The sequence below is a fragment of the Genypterus blacodes genome, unplaced genomic scaffold, assembly GCF_046128005.1.
Source record: "Genypterus blacodes isolate CSIRO-AG114 ecotype Tasmania unplaced genomic scaffold, CSIRO-AGI_Gbla_v1 ptg000214l_1, whole genome shotgun sequence".
Classification (NCBI taxonomy): Eukaryota; Metazoa; Chordata; class Actinopteri; order Ophidiiformes; family Ophidiidae; genus Genypterus; species Genypterus blacodes.
Genome location: NW_027467013.1, coordinates 1064079 through 1085469, shown reverse-complemented (window position 1 = coordinate 1085469; position 21391 = coordinate 1064079). Strand labels below are relative to the sequence as shown.

The following is a 21391-nucleotide window of genomic DNA, read 5'->3' as shown; positions in this document are numbered from 1 at the left end:
CTGAATAGATTTTGTTATTACCTCTTCTGTAATAAGCGGCACAGTTAGTTATGAGCAGCAAAAGCTACGGACGATTAAATCATATTAGCTTCGGAAATGTTCTGCTTATGTGTATGCACTTTATGTAAAAAAAGAACTCATTCTCACTGTATTCAAAGCACACTATGGCAATAATTCAACATTTCCATCTTAAGTTTCAGGCCCGAGGCTGTACAGTTGTTTTCATTTGTTTCAATTACCAAGTTGTGATGTAACCAATTTACCAAGCCACAGGGATATTTGAACCATCTTAATTCATCTTATGTTGTGTTAATTTCAGTTTGCAACCGGATTCAGTCAGAAAGCTGATTATTACAGTCAATCTCACACTGCAGCGAGTTGTAGCAGGAGGTTTTATTTCGCTCCTATTTGCTCACTTGTGTAATATCACATTGTAGCATCTCTGGGTGAGTACATGTTGTGAGAGGCCTGTTGTTCTGGTCCTGGCTGGAACCTTGACAGATGAGCCAAGGACCATCACTTTTCTGACTGACTGTATCCTCAGGTTAAGAATTTCATCTGCTGCTGCTTTGTGTGTATAATGGCTTTCACTCCCGGTCCTCAGGTGCCACCCACACACACACACACACACACTACATTTTCCTCTCCTCTCCTCCTCTCTCTCACCTATCCCCGAGCAGAATGGCGGATCAGTGGTTAGCGCTGTCACCTCACAACACAGACGCCCTGCTCTTCTGCTCCTAACATTCTGTCGACGTGTACGTGCCCTTGAGCAAGGTACCGGCCTCCAAACCCGGAGTTGATCCCTGGGCCCTGCATTAAGGCTGCCCATGGTTATCATGGGTCACAAACAGAGGACAAATTCCCCACTAGTAAATATTTGAACATGGACACAAAGCGTGTTTCCAGGTTTTAAGACCGACCATCTGCAGCAAATGAAAATGCTGATCACTTTGCACTGAAATCAAACTAACGACTTCCCACATCAGATCTCAGTGGAGCGAGGGAGGGGGAGAGGGGGAGAGGGGGAGAGGGGACTATTTTCATTGGACCCCCCTCCCTGCAATATCCAGCAGCACCAACACCAAGCAAGAGATCAATGATTAATCAGAGTGTCAGTGTGCTGTTGGCCCGAGGCTGATTCACCAACACACAGGCACAATAAGGGAACTCCTCCACTGAGCGCGGAGTGATGGTGCTGCACGATTCCAACACATACGGCACACACACCCTCCAACTTGGCTCAACACCAGCTCTTTCTCCTCCCTTTCCTCCCTCTGTTCTACACAATGCAGTAAAATTGGAAAGATTAAACCTGAAAGTGCGACACGATTGTGTTAAAAATTCCAACAGCGATAGTGAAGTTGTGAGCTTACCAATGATCTGGTGGCTGCTGTTCCATATAGGGACGCAAAGCACAGAGCGGATGTGGAAATCTGAGAATTGGTCTGCCTGAAAATAGAGATGATAATTATAAGACAAGCGTTATAATCAGCATTATAGAGTCACTGTGCATACATGCATCACTTCTGATCGAGAACCACCGAACAGCAGAGTGAGAATAGGACCATTATCTTGCAGCAGTGGCTCTCAATCCTGGTCCTTGATATAATCCTGCGTCTTTCCCATCTCATCCCGCTCTGCCCACACTTGATTAGCTAAATCTGGCATGTTTAACCCATCAAGATCTGGGAGGCAACGACTCTGGATGAAGCGATCGCACCTGATTTAGCTAATCAGGCGTGGGCAGAGGAGGAAGAGGTGGAGAAGATGCAGTGGTAGGCGGTGGTACTGGAGGACCAGGATGGAGAACCACTCATCATTTAGCATCATGTCATACCTGCACAAAGGTTTCATAAAGCCAGCAAGATTTATCATGTAAATTCATTGTTCAGTCGTAGTTCAGACACATCATCTTCTTCTTGATCTATATCTATATTATTAATAAATCCTGTTGGACCAGATCTAGATCAATAGGTGGATCTGGGATGAAGTGCACCAGCTGATCAGTCTATCAAAGGACACATGTGCTTTGACAAATGTCCCTTTTTTCAAATCTGATATCTGGATACCGACTTGGATCTGCTGCAAAATCTTATCTGCTTTTCCGTGACCCAAGTCCAACTTATCTTCTAACATTTCATTGAAACCCATCTGTTACTCCTTTAGATATCCTGCTGACAACAGACAGCGAGGATGAAAAGCTGGTGAAAATATCAACTCCCTGGTGGAGGTAATTAAGTCAGAATGGCTCCATCATAATGAGCGGTGGCGGTTCCAGTTTCACACAGTACGGCCTCCTTCACTCCTCTTTCAGACCGCCTGTCATTTCATCCACACATCTACGTACGTACAGTGTAACCCTGACACATCTCCCTGGGCACTTTCACAGCATTTAATGACTCACACATGAACTCAATGAACTCTGGAGGTGTGAATGACCCACAGAGGGTAAAAATGCCTGGGATTCCCCATAGAAGAAACCTCTTGAATGAGCGGTGTAGTAATTGTAGATGTGTGCTCTGATGTAATTCCATACTTCTGTCAGGCTTGTTGAGTTAATTCCCCCCCGATATAAACAGTGGATTCCTTTACCTCAGCATCAAAGCGAGGATCCTGATAGGCATCACTAATGTTCACAGGCAGGCCGGTGGATGCTACCAGCTCCGCAATGCTGTTGTTGATGAGCCAGTCCGAGTAAGACGATTTCTCCATACTGTCTTTGAAACTAGAGATAGAGAAGAAGAGGCAGCAGAAGGGAAGGAAGAAACCAAATATCATCTCCACTCCAATATTTTATTCCCATTCACACTTTAAATGCAAGCTTGCAAAAATGCCTCCTTATTCCTCCTTCTGGAGCAGCTTACATTGACGTGCACTTAATGAACTTCTCATACAGAGGATATGTAAGCTTCTCCCGCAGCTTATGAAGTAATGAAAAGTTAATTGTGTGACTGTCTTCCTCCTTGTCAAACCCCCCACACACTGTGAAACGCCTGCATCTCTCTCCGCTCAGACTTCCCATTCACATTTTCTCGCGGTAAGCTGCCATTGACTTCTTACCTTCAAATGCATCAAGGTGAATGTTCAGATTGTGTTATTTCATCTTTCAACTTCTGAACAGAGTGACACGGATGTCAGATCTTTTGAATCTCCTCCATCTAGTAGGGAATTGGCTTCGTTCAGTCGGTGTGATGGCACACAATTTCACATTTTGTGTTCCTTTTATATCGTGTTTTTTGAAAATTGGAAGGTTAAAGCACCGATCCACACACATCTTTCTATCCTAGTTGCAGGACATATTTGTCTAATTTGCTGAGGCACTGTCTCTGCTAATTGCAAATCTTGATATCAGAGTTTTGTCCTTTCAGCTTGATTTGAACTGTATATATTATAACATGTTTGCTTATATATTCTTTTTATTATATTCCAATGTAAACAGAATTCTCCATCCATCTCAGTGGAGGCCCGTGCAGGACTCAGGTCTTATTACGTCTTCTGTCTGGCACTGTTTTTCCCTCCATAAACAGTATTAAGAGTCTTTTTCTGCACTCAGCCTTGCCAAGTGGTGCAGCAAAATACCTAAACCCAATTGAGACGGGCTGCTACAGTTTGTCCTCCATTCAGAACCGGCTTATTACTTCCACAGCGGCACAGAATATTCACTTTTCATACTTCCTTTATTTGTTTTTTTTGCAGGCATATATCTACAGAGGGTTTGTCCTTGATGGAAGCGTCACTGAGGCAACAGAGTCTGGGCAGAATTGAGTGTAACAGAGGAGATGTGACAATTAAGTGAATAGATTAAAAGTGTAATCCACAGGGGTCAACACCCCCCCAAAAATACTGCTTTCAAATTATTAAATCATATAAATAATAACTATAGCACACAAACTGAAGGCGCGTTATTGATATTTTCACATGTAGATTTTTATTCCACATCACCAACTGAAAGGCACAAAAACTGCAATTTTCCCAAAATCTATGTGTCAAACTCTTCCATTGCATACGTATGTGTAGATTATATGATCAAATGATGGATTGGGCTTTAATGAAACTATAAACAGAAGCAGCAAACATACCTGCTCTCAGTGTCTGCGCTGCATTTAGGGGACAGGAGCTCAAACGACTTGGTGAACTTCACGACCTGTGAGGTTTGAAGGAGAGAAAAATGACTGAAGCCCTCGAAAATGACACACAGACAGACAGACATGCACACATACGGTATACACACACAGACAGGCAGCAGGACAGAGGAGAGGAGAGGAAAACAACATACCGGTGACTCAATGTCCTCCAGCAACTGAACTGAGCAGCGTTCGCACTTAAGCAATGTCTGGGCTCGGTGCATGATCTTCCTGACAATCTTTTCCAGGTCAGTCTGCTCCTCAAACAGGTCATTAACGACCTCCAGGAGAGCCTGAACACCAGTAACAAAAACAAATCATTGGCAGGAGCCCCCACATGCTGTTGCAAATCCCATCTAACAAGAATATGCCAGCAGGTACTGCTAAAGACCCTTTAAATAATGATACTGTGCCTCACTAAGCTACTAGAGCATGATTATTATTATCTTTAAACCATAAAACGGCACAATTGCTTCCCCCGGAAAGTAAATTATAGCCTCATCTAAGGCAATACCAATCCAGTTTAATGCACAAGCTCATAAAATCATCTGGTGTAAAGGGGACACCTCTTATTTCTCTCCTGTTCACTGATCTCTGTTCTCATTATCCTCTTCCATCAGAGATCAATGTGTGACATGCATTAGTGCATCTCCCAACATTCCCTAGGAGATTTAGATCCCGGTTCTGGCTCTTTCTTGGATCCAGGCCCATCCCCCCCTTCCCCACCCACCCGTAGAAAACCAGAGGAAACGTCCACACAGGGCTGCTCGCTGCTCGCTGATCCCCCACTGCAGTGGCAGCAAGTGGGCTGATGCTGATCAATACTCAGCCTCAATGTCAGCATCAGGGGGAAGGAAGCGATGCTGATCCTATGGGTGGGAGGGGTGTGGCGGCGGGGGGAGGGGGGTGTTATTATCCTGTTGGTCCTTACCCGGCTCCTGTCATACTCCTTCCTCGATGCTGCAAAGAGCTGAGCGTTGGAGATTGCGATGCCACAGAACGGCAGGTACATCTGCAGCACCTGTGGACAAATAGAACCTTGGTAATCATCACGGCTGACCTCCACATACACATAATGTAGTCATTCATCAAAGGTGCAGGCGAAACAGGCCGCAGCCACATTTCCTTCCAGCTTCCTCCACACTTGACAGCTTTATTTTCCATGTAGCCGTGTCATTATTAACACAAACCACTGTTGTGTTTGTGTGTCAGCTGGCTCTCCAGTTGTTTCTAATTTTAGACCCTGCCCTAAATAATTTATGCTATTTGGAAAAAAGCATAAGTGAGTGAAGTCATATTTTCATCAAGGAAAAACTTTGACGTTGAATTGGAACAAATAAGAAATGAGTTTTCATTGGCTTCATTAGTTTGTAGGACAAATAAATCAATTCAGCTGACATTTTACCATTTGACTGAATAGCCTGACCTACTGTGCCTCTGGCTGATAACATGAATTCCTTATTTCCTCTTTCACTCATATTTCCTGTATATAAATAATGTAATCACTTGATGGAGCCTGATGACTATAGTTAATGTGTATCCCCAAATCTAATCAACATCTTGCTGGTTTGGAATCGAATTGCATTTCTTCCCTTCCTCACCCCTGTTGATTCATAATGTGCAGCAATTTTGCAAAGTACACAAGCGCTCTTTGCAAAAAAAAAAAACATACAGACGACGACGACGGGACGTAAGTGCAGACCGTTCAGACAGCTGTGGTGTGAATACAGCGGTTAAAGCCTATAGGTTTCCAATGCCCTGACCGTGTGGCCTTATCTGAGACACACTCAGAGCCATAACACAGAATCAATAGAATTTAGGTTGTTTGCTTCCTCACTCAGCCTCTTTGTTTGCTTATCTATCTTTAGCATCTGGCCGCTGTGTAAACAATGCAATCAGTACAACAAACCCACTAATATTTACCAGCCTTCAGTCTGACCTGAGGGTAGACACGCTACAACAATACATGAATGGAAGGTTACTCAGCTGTGGCGGCTGATACAGAGCTCCCTCTTCCACCTTTCACAAAAGATCGTGTATCAGTTACTCATCAACCGCAAATGAACACACGACAGACAGAATCCATGAGAAGCTATAGCGTCGCGTCGACGGATAAGTAAATATGCAGCCGAGGCGAGGGAGGCTGAAGTTGCGGCCTTGTGGCGTGGAGGAGACACTTTGCATAGATGTGGTTTCTGGATATTTGTAAGATGTATTCATTTCTCTTTAACACTTCCAGGCACTTCCTTTATTCCCCTGAGAATAGAAGCCCCAAGAGACTGTATGCATCATTTTGTATAAACCATTGGGGACCTGAGCCGTTGAGTGAAAACAGGCTGTTTACTTACTTACACCACTTATCCAAATAATTAAAAATCAAAAATGCGTTTTCAAATGTCTCCATGTTAATGTGGACGGGACATTTGGTTCGATCCGAGAGAAAACTCATTTCAGCCTCTTGTATCTGCGATCTTCCTTCTTTTGAGTCACTACCCACAGCTCACGGTGATAAGAGTTGGAACCTACATCAATTGGTAAATTGAGAGCTTTGCCTTCAGGCTCAGCTCTCTCTGCAGCACAACAGCTCAATTCAGGGTCTGTGTCACTGCAGAAGCCACACCGAGTCACGTATCAATCTCACGCCAATCAACTCAGCTCGGTCTTCAGATTCTGTCCATGAGAATCACACGGCCACCTAAGCCCCGCCTCCACAACCTGAGTCATCTGAGCGTTTACCAGAGCCTCTGAACCGACTGAGAGTCCTTCCCCACGGCCTCACTGAACTCCCGCATCTGAGGTTTTGCTTCCATGACCCCTGGAGCTGCAGTCCTTCTGTTCTGCACCCTTGAGATGGAACTGGAGGCCAGCTTGGAGACGTGGACTCTGGGGCCTTATGTGACCAAAAAAGACTGAATATTTACAGTCTGAAAGGTTTAATCACTAATCTTTGCATTTGTATTTAATACGTTTAAGCAAAGCAAACCTTGTTCATAACAATAAAGAAACACAATCGACTATTAAAGCGATCGGCCTATCGTGTCACAGTTCAACATGCGCCTCACATTAAACACAAACTAGACCACTGAATCAATAACATCTCACGCCGTAATGCGATATGAAATATGATCCTGCCGCACTAATGACTGAGTTAACTCCGTGTGTCTGTCATGCATAATCAAATACCTTATGCAGTTGTTTTTAGACATGAAAAACAGATGATGCAGAGCAACACGCTCATGCATAATGCCATTTCAGCTGTCCTATGGAATTCTCTTAATGATCTTCCAGAAAGGCTGTGACCATCAATAGCACCAGCAGGAGCAGATTCATTAGCGAGCAAGACTTTAGGGATCTGGCTATGGATCTGCCTGTGGACGTAACAGGCAAACCCAAGAAAAGCACTGCTCTCTCTAATTACATTCTGTCAGGCAGGCCATTATACAGGGCCGCATTACAAACAAGAAGTTTTTGCCTAGAGACCTGTGGACTGACCAGTAAAGAGTGGTTTAATAATGAAACTAACTGGCCGAGGCCTCCGGGACTTCCGCAGCAGTCAGTTCCTCTAACCGGAACGACTTCCTATCGCACAAGTGGAATTTCATATGAGGGAAATTACACAACCGACACGTTCCCTCCACACTTAACCATGTGAATGATAACTACTAGCCCCGCACGTTCTGGAGCGGACGGTGTTGTTGTTTTTGGCCCGAGCGTCCCTGTAAGCAATAAAAAAAAAGATGCTCCTCTCCGGTTTCTACTGATCTCATGTGGGACTCCCGAGCTTGTGTCAGCAGAGAACGTGGCATTTTTGTAAATACGCTTAGTAATGATTGTTTCTGTTGAAGGTGACATTAAATATTTATACAAGAGGTTGACAGATTTTACAATGCGTGGGGCTTATGTTCAGCTACAACAACCAATACCCACATGAACAGGAACGGGAATAGTGTGGAATAAATCACACTTAAGATGGAAATGAATGGATATCTCATTTTAAGTATGGGTGTATATGTAAGAGGGAGCTGGATGACTGGAAGTTCATAAACCAAATTTAGTCTTATGATGCAGCGTTGTTTATTTTAATCAAAGCACCAATGCTTGTCTGTGATTTATGTGCACTATTAAAAACACAGCTAATAAACACCGCAGCACAACAAGAGAGCTGCACAGTCGCTCTGAGGATTATACAGTACATCAATAATGAAGTTATTCTGTGCCTGGCGGGGTCGGTGGGACAAAGAGAGGTCAAAACACCATCACCGCCGCCGCCGCTGCCGCTGCCGCCGAGCAAGAAGATGCTACGTCAGTGCAGCGGCAGCATCAAGACGGATCAAGTCTCTGCACGCACTTATTGCTCCTCAGACGAATCTTCCGGAGGCTTGAAACTTAATTCCGCCAGATAAATGAAGCCTTTAACTTTCAGTGACTCTTATGAGTTTTTCTTGTACTTTGTAGACAAGAGTTTTGCACAGAAGTAAGTAAGTAAGTAAGTAAGTAAGTAAGGAGAAACATGGATTTGTTTACAAAAAATAGACTAATTGGCTTTTAGGGACAAAGGTATGTTTTGTTCATCATAATCAAAATGGAAACATATCAGCATGAGAAGATACAGATAAATAAATTGATTTAGAAAGCAAAATGTGTGAGAAAACTCTTAAGGTTCCATATTAAAGCTACAATATTAGACTCTGTTGATAATTGCTGATATCCTCTATTTAAATCCTGATTGGAATCCATGGATTGGGTGCTCTGTGTAAAATATCATGCCTCTCTAGCGCCCCCTGCAGTTGGAATCAGACTTGCATTGTGGGGGGGGGGACACTATCTCGGTTGCCAATCATGTCTCATGTCCTCAGGTGGGAGTAGCAGTGGAGGCAGGGCTGCTGCTTTAATGATCTCCACACAAAAACCTTTAATGATCTGTTTCTGTCCTGTTTCTTTACTTATGAGCAGCTTCCTATAAATTTCACTCAAACTTCAGCGGGAAGGAATCAAACTATTCTATATTTATACTTTTGGAGTGGATGCAAAACATTTCTGATGGAGTAACTATGTGATGTCATGTTTGTGGGTGTGTAGGTATAGTCTGTTACATATAATAGTAACATATAATACCTACCTAGACATTTGAGATCAGCTTTATGTATCCAGGCTTGAGCTCAAACTTTTGCAGATGAAGGAATTAAAAATGCTTTGCTGCAGTTTGGTCAGATTTCCTGGTTTTATTGTTAAAAAAGTTAAAAATGCATCTTTGAAATTCAAAACCAAGGACGTGAATGAAGCAAAGAATGAATATTTAAATCCAGACTACTTCTAGTCTTGTCCAACGCTCCCTCCTATGAGCTTCTGAGAGGCAGCGTGGGTAGACCTGCTCTCAGAGTGTGTCGTGCTCATTCAGTGACCTGCTACCTTCAGGTTTCTTCACACTGCATAGACGTGCTTCAAACCAGCGTGCACAGGCGTGTACTTCTTCATGAATATAGGAACTTTTCCCCACATATTGGTCTCATGTGCTGTTACATAAAGCACTTTATGAGGAATCCATTTGTTATGAAACAGTGTATGAATTTGATTGGATCTGATCCCCAGCAGGGATGTATTAAAAAGACATGGCTCCCAGCACAAATTGTGTTCTTTCTTCTTTCGCAGTGTATGTACACTTGGATATTGTACGAGGGCGTTTGCTGCCGCGTTGCTCCGAGTCAATTTGACAGGGAGTTTGGCAGAGGGAGGAAGCTCAGCGGCGAGATTGGGGACTCTGCTGTTTTGTCTGACAATTAACTCACACAGGTGTTAAACTATATTGGCAGGTTGAAGCAACACAGGGGGGGGGACTTGCATCTTACTGGGAGGAAGGGCTACCTGTGCATAATACACACTTCAGATGAGAAAGAATAAGAATAAGAGAAGATGTATAGACTGTGTGTGAGATCAGCTAATAATCTTTAATGAATATAACAGCTTTATTCCTCTACAGAAGATAATGAGACATGAGTTGAACCATTATCCTTCTTTCCCCAAAGGACTCCAACCCCACATGGTATCAACACAATGCAATTAAGGCAGTGTGGCATTTAAAACCTATAGCTCCATACTGTAATGTGTTTAACTCCGCTATGAGGTTTCAGTTTGCAGAGGAGTGCATTTGTTTTAATAACAACACGCTGAAACATCCAGCTAATGTTATCTGGCGATTACTGCATCATTTATCGCTTTGCAAAGTGTGATACATTTTCTTATTACAAGGTTTGCCCATAAAAGCTGCAGCTGGGCTGTGCAGGGAGCTACTGCGCTCCCTGATGCTAACATTGCATTTCATGACTAATTCAGCTGTAGCCATCCAAAGCATTAGTGTGATGCTAATGCAATGTGAAATGGACTAAAAATGTGGGAAGGAGAAAAAATATGATCTCCATCTATTATACACAATGGAGAATTTAGACCTACTTTGATGTTTGCAGAGCTCCGGCAGGAAGAAAAAGGAGAAGCGTGCGATAAATAACAAACCACAGGTCTTTTTTCTTCAGTGGAAACGAGCTCAAACATTAAAGCACAATAGCTTTCTGTCTTCATCTTGTGTCTTCTCTACCCCACTGTGTCTCACAGCCGCCAGAACACAACAACACAGTGTGCACTTTGATATCACCTAGCTCTGTTTCTGCTTGATCCAGTGAAACAAGCATGCCAGTGGACTACAAGTGTGTGTGTGTGTGTCTGTGTGTGTGCCTGTGTGTGTGTGTGTGTGTGCGTGTGCGTGTGTGCGTGTGTGTGTGTGTGTGTGTGTGTGTGTGTGTGTGTGTGTGTGTGTGTGTCTCAGATAATGGTGACAGGTTAAATAAACAATCACTCCGACACAGGAGGCTATATCTGGATCAAGTGCTGCATTTAAGGTCGCCAAATAATGCTTTGACATATGATCCTCAAATATGACTCAAACTGTCCAACCAAAACAATGCTTCAGTCTTCGCATATGAACTGTTAAAAAGTGATCAAAGGCAGAATTTGTGCTCTGAAATTCAAAATGTGAACTGATATGAACAAGCCTGGGCCAAATGTTTTTAGTTTTAATAGTTTACAGGCCCAAAGAGAACATAACATCATAACAATAACAATGATAAAAGGCCTGAACTGCATTAGTTAGACAAATTCCTCTTGATAGTCTTTCATGGGTCTTTTCATTGAGATTGCTTTATTAACTGACAAATACACTGAAAAATGCCTTTTAACAATATAAGAAATAATTATAACACACTTTATGTATACGTGTTGAAATCTAACTGGCCATATCCGTCAGGCGTCTCAAGCAGCGAGCCACAGAGGGGCCGAGAGCCGCATGTTTCCACTCTGACCAAACGCTACACCAGCTGATTCCCTGATTGGCTCCTCATCACTGGTCCAGGGTGTATTGATCAGTGAGTTTAGGCTGTGTAGTGCTTGGTTTGGACTGAAAACCCTCTAAGGATCACAGTTGGAGACATTGAAACGTTCCAAATAAACACACTAAACAAGTTCAGCCCTGTTCAGCACATCGGTACAGAATGTGCCGGCCAGCCAGCGCCTCTGATCAAATAAAAATGGGGGATTCTAGGTGGTTTCTGTGAAAACATCAAACACAACCTCCGTCCAAAATAACACGACGGCGGCCTGTTGGGAGGACGGAGCCGGGGCTAAGAGACTGATAGTGACACTCAAATTATGATCTGATATAATGTGGTGTAAAGATGATGTCATATGTACACAGACAGGAGCTGGGCCAGTTTCTTCCAAACCAAAGCATCTGTCAATAAATTCATTTTTTGCACACAGGAACAAACGAGAGGAAAAGCAAACGCTACCTGCTGTTTGTCAGACAACAGAGAACGACAACCGTGCCAAAGACAACTGAGTGAGAACAGAGAGGGCGTTTGTTTTTCCTCCTCTGCTGTTTGGAATTATTGTTTTGAGAGATAGTTTGACCTAAATATGAATGGATTACGTGTTTTGAAAGCCTTTTTTGAGGACCATCTTATTAATTATACTCCTATAGTAGTTATGACATCACAAAGCTCTTCAATGCTTCTGTATTCTATTCTCTATCCCACACCACATCGTGTTATACATCCTTGGAATGCTGTGCAGGAATCATAGAGTGTGTGATCTATGTACTGTATTCCCTCATTCCCTTATCCCCTTTAGGTGTCATAAAGGGAATTGCATTGCACAGTGGCGACACAAACTGGAAGGTCTGCCGCCTCTCTTTAGTTTATAAGATTAAATGAGAGCACAAATGAATTCAGGAGCTAAATTGCCTAACCGATGTGACAGGTTGGTCCAGGAATTAGTCTCATTTCATACGTGACCATGACCTGAGGTAATACAGCCCAACACACTGATCCTCTGTGGTTGGGGCTTGAGAAAGTTGATAGCCTGAGATGATTGACAGTTTAAATGGAGGCCTGCGTGTTTACAATGATGCAATGTAACTTCCAACAACAACACAATCGATGATAGTACCTACAGATGCCAAGTTCTCGGTGTCACACTACAGCTGATGTTTACATTCATAACAACCACCATCATCACCATCATCATCATCATCACATTACCTTTTCATCGTCCTCGTGGAAGAGTTCTCCGCTCGAGTTCTTGTTGATGGCCTGAGCCACTCCGATGATCTCTCCGTCACTGTTGCTGATGGGCATGCAGAGGAGCGACTTGGTCTTGTACCCCGTCAGCTTGTCGATTTCGTCGCTGAACCGTCGATCCTGCAGAATACAGGTGAAGACACAACGTCAGCGCCTATACAGCAACAAAAGTGTACATGCAGCCTCATGCGGGATGATGCAGATCTCTGGAGAAGCTTAACGCAAAGGGGATGAAGACATAATAGTGTCAGGTTTGTCCTTCACACTGAAATAAAGATGGGTGAAGTAATGTCAACATGTTTCAGCCAATGAGCTCTGTGCACTGGCTTTACAATGGAGATGCTGCATTCTGTGCTTCAGTAACTAATGAGTGTGTCACGTGTCGTTGTTCTGCAGGAATTGTGGGAATGCAAAAGCTCACGGAAAGAGATGGAGGCATGGAATCTTATGCATGGCAACAACTTAAGAGTGGACTGGGAACCAACAAGTGTTTAAATGTGAGACTAGGAGGTGCACACACACGCACACACACGCACGCACACACAGTCGGTGGGGTGCAGGCACCTGATAGGCGTCGGGGATGTTGACGGTCTCCCCGTGTTCGGCCACGTATCCAATGATCCCTTTGCCCCACGGAACCTGCACCTCGTCCGATTTACTCATGAAGGGCAGAACCGAGGTGCCTGCGTTCACGTCAAAGAATTTAGACACCAGCGTCTTCTTGTTTCCGGCGCCCTCCACTAAGAACAGAGAGCACCTGTCCGCGTCCACCATGATACAAACAAACACCAAGATCTTATAGCTCAGACTCGTGATGTCCAAGTCGTTCGAGATGTCTTTGACCAACTCCAGGAAGAACTCTCTCTCGTTGTGCGCTTTGAGGTAATATTTGAAATCCACGGCGGTGGACGGGTACTGTGGGATGTTGACTCTGGACTCCAGCAGCGCGCTGAGGATGTGCGCGGTGGTCGGCGGCAGGGAGCTGGCTTTCCTCAGCAGCGCCCTCCGCCTCATGCTGGTCAGCGGCTCCTGGGCTCTGGAGTTGACGTGCTCGTCGTAAGTCCTGTTGACGTTCACGGCCTTTGACCTGGCGAAAGTTTTGCGCAGCTCCTTCTGCGAGGCGCGCCGCTGCAGGCCGTCACATTTGCTCGCCCAGCTGTCCTTGCTGTTGGTGCTCTTCCGCGCCTCGGACGGAGCGGCGGCGGTGGAGGAGGCGGTGGCGGTGGCGGTGATGGTGGAGACGGTGGAGGTGAAGGTGAAGGCGGAGGGACTTTTGCTCGCCCGGTGAGTCTTCAGCCATTTCTCCACCATGCTGTACTTCGCCTTTCTGTTCAGATAGTCCTCGAATAACTCGGGATGCGCGTCCAGAAAACTTTCCACATCGGAGAAGACCATATTTGGCACTGCCATGACTGATCTCCAGACGGTCCTCAGTGAACCAAATCCATGAAGACGCGCAGAGAAATGTCATCTATGACGCTTAACTCGGGATGAAAGTGTAGAATCGTGTGGAATGCCACTACTTCCAAGAGGCGTTATGCTGAGAACTCCCATGGAGCTCTGGGTACAGTTCCAGGTTCCACTGAGTGAGGAGAAGGATGGAGACTCCCTTTGCGCACCTCCCTTGGCTTATTCCTCCACATCCCCACGCCGTTCACTCACTTCAAACGGATGAAAGCGGACCTCGGCATCGCAGAGCGCAGGCACATATTTCAGACCATCACGGGCATTTAGAAATCCCACGGAGAGCCACTACCGAGCCCCGCCGTCGTGCGGGTCTTCTTGTGTGCAGATGCCGCTCGCTGTGGTTGGCTGCTCACCGTGACGCGCGTCTCGTCACTGAAGCTCTGGATGGATTCAGCAGCGGTTCCTCCTCTGGCCGTTTGAACCGTTTGACCTCCCTTCAGACAGGCACTTCAACTCTGCGTAATGATGATGATGATGATGGTCATGATAACTAGGGTACATTAACACACTATCTCTTTGTAGCATTCATAATTTATATATTTTTAAATGTTTGCCCGTTGATGATACATAACATGTACTTAATCATTCAATTCTAGTTCTAATTCTATTTTTTAAGCTCTGCCTGCGTCAATATTCAATCGTTGAATTATTATATTGTAGAAAATGAAACCCTGTGGACGACCAATAGCTTTCAATTGAATTGTGTCATTGACCGTTAGAGTAAGATGTGAGAAAATCAATTATTTTTCTGTAATCAAACTGTAAATTGTGGGTGCAGTGTCGCCATTCGCCAGCAGAGGGAGCTGTACTTCACAAATTGCAATCCATGCAAATTCTTGATTTTATTAGTTTCAGCCAACAGTAATACACAAAATATTAGTAAAACAAATGTAGTGCAGTTAGTTAATTGTCGTTCCCAGAATAGGAAAGTCCCATCCAAAACATCAAATTAATTTTCAAGTAAACCCAATTAATACAATTCTGTAGGTTTCAATGTTTGGTGGCGTTAATCTAATATGTCATATTTACAGTTAACATGTGTGGCCAACATACCACATCTGCTTCCAAACTCATAACTTGAGTGGGACTCAGATTCCAGGAATTGAAAATCCTCCAGCAGCTCCCTTCTGAAAACAATCCACAAGTACACAACACTAACACACTAGACATTATGAATATATGTGAAGTATTCTAATGTAGAGATATATCATAGAATTAGTAGTGTTCCTCCTGTATTCTGTTAATGAGTTTAACTTCCTACACCACTAAGAGAAAGTGGAAGTACATTACCCTTAGTCCCAAGTCTAACCGTGTCACACCCAGTTAGTCAGCAGAATAAAACAATACGCAAACTGTAACTCATGCTCAGTGTCAGATTTAATTCAACTGGCGAGAAATGACAAGACAGTTGCATCAGTCGAAATTTTGCACGGTGCCGAAATTTACAATGTCTTCTTCACAATGACAATTGTATGGAATCAAGGTACTTGATTCCATAAAAGATAGTGATCATTAATAAGCAGACAACATTGGACAGCACAATTATTTTGCCAAAAAAATAAAACAGCTCTAACTCGCTACATTCTGACATGACAGTATACGTTTCAATAATTTATTACATTAGAAAGGGTGCCTGTTAAAACCAGGGGATATCATTTACTCCACTTGAATATGGAGGAACATCAGAAACGTAGAGGTATAAGCTGTACCACATTTGCCAACACCACTTAAGTGTGTGCAAGAATCTCAAATAATTGCACTCTATCAACCTTGTGCCAGATGGAAGGCATTTTAAAAAGACAGCTGCGGTAATTAAGGATCCTAAACTTCTAAGACACGGAGCGATTGAGGAGTTCTTCATGAGGTTGCGGACTTCAGATAAGCCACCAGGTCCGCTCGCTCGCCCTTCTTCTTGATGCCGGCGAAGATCATCTTTGTTCCCGGAATGTATTTCTTAGGGTTCTCCAGGTAAGTCAGGAGGGTGTCCTCATTCCAGACAATTCCTGCAAACAAACAAGAGGACACACACATTGGGCATGACGTTTCACAACAGATTGTTCTCTTTCTAAGACTGTCCCAGAAGGATTGCAACACACACCTTTGCTCTTGTTGGCATCAGTGTAGGAGTAACCCTCTGCCTGGCCGGTTTTGCGCCCAAACAGACCCCACAGGTTTGGGCCAACCTTGTGCTTTCCGCCTTGTTCCACAGTGTGGCACTGCGCACACTTCTGGACGAACGCCTTCTTTCCTTTGGCAATGTCTACTGGCATGATTTCTAAAAAGAGAAAATTAGAAAATTTACTTTGCTAAATCAACCCTACACATATTTATTACGTGTACGCTAGTATAACACTTAATTTCCCCAAAAGTTCAAAACGCGCTCGTATTCAACATAATTCTTGTAATCCTGTCATCCCGCCACAAGGGGGGGGCTAGCTTCCACCTTACACAATTTCCTTCCACCCGGCTTCTCACGTAACCGGTCAGATCAATGCAGTGAACAAGGAAGTTATGGCGATAAAAACGGTAAATAAGTTCTTTACGTAGCATATTAACTTAAATGAACGCATGGGACGGTGCATTGTTTACCGGGTCCGCGTAACAAACAACAGACAGACAACAGCAATGTACCAAGTAAGTGTGAGTCATCATAGCGTTAAAAAGACAGCATTAGGGCGTTAAAACGAAATCACACAAACAATCGAAAGACAAGAAAGCGTAACTGATGAAGGTAGAGGACTTTTAACCGTTAAGAAGTGACTTAAAACACATCTAACTTTCTCTTTGACCCTTTGACTCAGAAACACCGGCAAGGACCACGTTGCTCATGAAAGGAACAAGGTAAATCACATTTAAATAGTATTATAGTAGAGGCGTCACCATAACACTAACACCAATCCTACTGTAGAACTTTGTAAGCGTGTAAATCAGAACTTTACCTGGTCTGGGTACGTTTTCCACACACTTAAAAGCTGCTGCTCGCTCTGCTAGAAGCTTCTACTGCCGGCTAGGTCACGCTCACGGAATAGCTTACGCCTAGTTTCCCGTCACATCCGGTCACATGAGCGGTCGCGTCATGCTCCTTACTACTATCTGAATGGGTGAGCTTTGCCCTGACTACGGTGACTTACACAAGGACGTACGAGGACACGCCAGCATGTACGTAAGAGTGTATTCATAACACTTTCCACCATTACAGAAGCATTGTTTGGGTGAAATTGATTGGAATGTGATCAATATGTTACGAAACTACAAGGAAAACGAGATAAATTCTAAATACTACACTGTAGTTAACCTGTAAATCCTCTTATTGGCAATTATAAGAACATTTTTCACTTAATTGTTCTGCATTATTTAAGCAAGAACATATTTTTAGTTTTTTTAACAGTCTGTATACAACAAAGTAGTGGTTCTCAAACTGTAGTATGGGTTCTACCAGAGGTACTCGGGGCCTCCTGATTGTTCACCAAAAGACTGAAAGTTTCTGCAGAAACAATCTCTTATTGTTGCAAGCTATTAGCAAATAAAGCTTTTTTAGTTGAATCATTCGTTTTATTATTAACTATTCTGCTGAAAATAGCCCAACTGATCCTGTGAACACTTTGTTTACTTATGTTTATACCTTTATACATTTCATTCATTTTTGTTTTTAACTCTGTAACCTGACCTTGGCTGTCCTTGTTCAATGTTCAATAAAGTAAAGTTGAATGAATTTGTGTGCACTCTTTGCACAGCTGGTTCAGTAGTATAGATGAATGACTGTCCAGTTTAGATCTCCTTTCTAGTCAAGAGTACAAGTGGAATCACAAGTTCCAATAAAAAAAAACATGTCAATCATAAAGATGGGTTTTTGCTGAGGTCATGATTATTCAGAATCAATCGTGGCAGGGAAGTCAACCGTTGCTGGAAAGGAAGATCTTAGATTAGATAATGGCTTCAGTGGGTCAGGTATGCCAGCCTTGAAATCTGATACACACAGATTTTTGAGACAGACACAGACAGATGAGTTTGTGAACCTCAAATAACCTATGAAGTTATTTTGACTTTAAATCATTCACCATAAAGACGTTTGCATGTAAAAAATGTATGAGTGCATCAGTTTGTATCATACTGCAGTACACTAATGAGCACCAAACCATCATGCACTGTCGTTTTAGTTCAGTGGAACATTTGAACACAATGGCAAATCAATCTCCCAATCCTGACTGCAAACAAACAGCCACATTACTCTTGTTCCTACACAAACCACTTTCTAAGAACTATCATCTTATAAATTATAAACAGACTCACAATAGCACTGCATTGTGTGACTGTGTCCTGTGATGAAGCAGGCATGATTAAGAACTGCCTAAACAATATAATCACTACAGGAAAACAGCTCAATTGAGGAGACATTGTCTGAAATCAGACCGCTAAACAATGTCTGAGACAGCGTTTTTCTCTACAGGAAAGCACTACAGGGTTTAAAACACAATTTTACTCTTTTAATATACACACAGAAATATTCTAGTGAGTCAAATGTTGATGATCTTGCACCTGGCTCTGGTCAGCATTTAGTGTTTATAATGCTGAGCAGATACGCTTGTGTGCTTCAGTTTAGCAGCAAATGAATTGGCTCAGTTCATATCAAATTAGCTTTCACCTTATATAATTCAGAAGATACTGATACGTTTTTAATGATTATGATTAAATGCTTTTGTGTGAGGTGTGGATTGGTTTTCATTACATGTACAACAACAAAAATCACCATTTTCTTTTCCATCAAGGTCTTTTGTTTTTTTTACTTTTGAAGAAAAATCTCCAAAATATCGAAAAACATAAAATACGAATAATACGAATATTTCAAATGAAAATGAATCAACTAAACGCGTACCATATTTTCCTTTCCTTCATTTTGTGCCTTTACATGAGTTCCAGTGTGAACACAGCATTTCCCCTGGGCTTTGGGCTTGAAAGGGCAACCCGACTCCGCGTTTGTCCCAACTCCTCACCACATTTTGCGTACAACCAGCTCCCGCCCGTTTGCCGATCCAGTCCTACGCTTGGTTCCCGCTCAAAGCCGATCTTGCTGCAGGGAGGAGCGAGCGCGAGCGGAGTGCAGCTGGACGGACGGAGCATCACAGGCAGCCCGCATTCAAGGAAACGGGCGAACACAGCACTTTTATCCTCCACATCATGTATCTGAGCTCACGTCTTTAAGAGAAAAACACCTTTTGGTTGTCGTTGTGGACTCTATGAAAGCAAGTCGTCTCTGAATAACTGGGAATATCTGCCCAGTCAAGGGAACCCCCTCAATTGTCTCCTGCGCCAAGAAATGTAAAGACATGGTCATTACGCTGCATCTGTGGTAAGCGAACGCGTCTCTCTCGCTTCTGTTTCTCCTTCGGTCTTGTCTTATTATGAGTGAAAACGTGCCGTAATGTCGTTATGTCTGATAATGCTGTTAATATGGAGTCATTGTTTTGGTGCTTTTTTTGACGCCTCAGCATCTCCTTTTGTATTTGAGGGACCAGTCAGACGTGACAAACCCGAGCGGAGCTAGCTGCTGCTAGTCCGCCACAGGGATGAGAGAGGACCCCTCCAACTCCGTCAGCCCAGCAGCAGCAGCATCAGCCAGGGACGCCACCGTCAAGTCAGGCAAACATGGCTGCAGAGGTGTTGTAATTAACCCAAAACCAGCTAGTCAAACCTTCCCCCCCTCCCACCCCCCCGTGTAATTGAGGATAGATACGTAATGCGTCACTGTCAGTTCCACCGGCACACCGAGCTCCAGGGGTTCACTGAGGGAGCTGGACTTTATTATTGATGTTCCTCCATATTCCACTCATCATTGCAGCCCCAGTGTAGAGATGCCAACTCATTGAAAGTTGGCCAACTCCTGTAAGTTAAACATATGCTGCACAATATCAGTCTGCCTCTATTTATAACTGAAGGTCAGCCAGTGACTTTGCAGTTGTTTGGAAAAGCCTTGAATGACATAAATTAAAGAGGAGGACAAAGGACCTGAAAGCCGAACAGCTCTCTCTCTTGCCTCAAGTGCAGCTTTGATCAAGCGATTGATCATCTGATATATTACTTGGCATGAGGAGCGCTCCTGTTGAAGGTGTCCCTGTCCCATTTAGTCTGTGCAGAGATGATGCTGTGCCTTATTTTGGTTGGCCCCTCTGCATTAAGATGGGACTGAGATAAGTGTTGTTGCTTTTTAAACCAAATGTGATGAAGAGTAGAATGAAACCAGAGTGGTGTGATTGTTTTAATTGGCGAGTTAGATATGACATCATGACAGCAGCCAAATCAAGAGTTATTTATTTAAGCCTGTGACTCATCTGTAGCGTTCTCTTACCCGAGCGTTAACATCATTTGTTTCCCACTAATCACCATCCAGCATTCACTCAGGCCAGATCTGCTGTTTGTGGAATTTACCAACTCCATTTCTAAACTTTCTCTCCCCTGGAAGATCTGATACGTGCCACACAGAATCTGCTTTCCTCGATGTCACACAAAGTTCCCTTTATCCCCTCTATTATACACTTAGTTAAATGGTCAAAACACGACTCCGTCAATCGATAAGCATTATGACACAGTTGTAAATTCAGACAATAGTTGTCATCAAAGACCTTGTAACTTAATCTCCAGACACGACTCTGCTTTTGTTGGCTCGCTTCAATTATGCAACAGAGAATTGGAGGGTGATCAGCAAACTTGGTTGACTGTAGAGCGCTGGTCGATAAGGTGATATTGTAGGAGGCTTCTACGTAGACGGTGCCAACGTTAAGGTCTTTCCTCCATAGACAGAGGCACAATGACAGTCATGATTCCTTTTATTAGCTTTTATAATTAGTGATTATCAGTTACATGGGGGCTTCTGGATCGGATTTAGTCGTCTTTTCAAATAAGCCGGCCCCGGTCAGAGGGATGTCAAACATGGGATTTGCATTAATATTCCAATTTAGTGTGCAGTAACTGTAGTAAATGTATAAAATCCAGCCAGTGACTCTCATCCAGCATTGGTTGTATTTGACTATGGGTCTTGTGAAGCTGCTTTACATATTGGGTGTGCTGGATGTCTCGATCTCAACTTCTCAGATCTTGTACAGCAGGAAACATACATTTTGGGATGACTGCGGCCCTCTGAACGTCTCGCTGCCTCGGCCTAAGTTAGAGCAGATGGCA

At 43.5% G+C, this 21391-nt stretch overlaps 3 protein-coding genes across 6 annotated transcripts in view; 1 reads left to right on the top strand and 2 right to left on the bottom strand.

Moving 5' to 3' along the window:
* pde11a (phosphodiesterase 11a) overlaps positions 1-14161 on the bottom strand; it is a 28386-nt gene extending 14225 nt beyond the window's left edge. Inside the window, exons 1-7 of the mRNA XM_076169801.1 lie at positions 13316-14161; positions 12713-12871; positions 5059-5148; positions 4280-4420; positions 4083-4147; positions 2596-2728; positions 1377-1452 (exon numbers count right to left, since the gene is read on the bottom strand). Coding sequence (XP_076025916.1) covers positions 1377-1452; positions 2596-2728; positions 4083-4147; positions 4280-4420; positions 5059-5148; positions 12713-12871; positions 13316-14161 — 1510 coding nt within the window. The remainder of the gene's footprint in view (positions 1-1376; positions 1453-2595; positions 2729-4082; positions 4148-4279; positions 4421-5058; positions 5149-12712; positions 12872-13315) is intronic.
* A 1416-nt stretch (positions 14162-15577) lies between these two features.
* On the bottom strand, positions 15578-17286 carry LOC143015927 (cytochrome c-like). Its single transcript, XM_076170084.1, has 3 exons — positions 17158-17286; positions 16317-16493; positions 15578-16221 (listed from the first exon to the last, which is right to left on the bottom strand). Exons 2-3 carry the CDS (start codon positions 16486-16488, stop codon positions 16076-16078), a joined length of 318 nt encoding a protein of 105 aa, XP_076026199.1. The 5' UTR covers positions 16489-16493; positions 17158-17286; the 3' UTR covers positions 15578-16075.
* A 2023-nt stretch (positions 17287-19309) lies between these two features.
* The window catches only part of osbpl6 (oxysterol binding protein-like 6), a 28674-nt gene continuing 26592 nt past the window's right edge, over positions 19310-21391 (top strand). For 3 of the 4 annotated variants that reach the window (XM_076170081.1, XM_076170083.1, XM_076170079.1), the window contains exon 1: positions 19310-19565. The gene's annotated coding sequence lies outside the window, so the exon portion shown is untranslated. Of the gene's footprint in view, positions 19566-19724; positions 19874-21391 lie in introns of all 4 variants that reach the window. The other variant, XM_076170080.1, reaches the window with a different exon arrangement.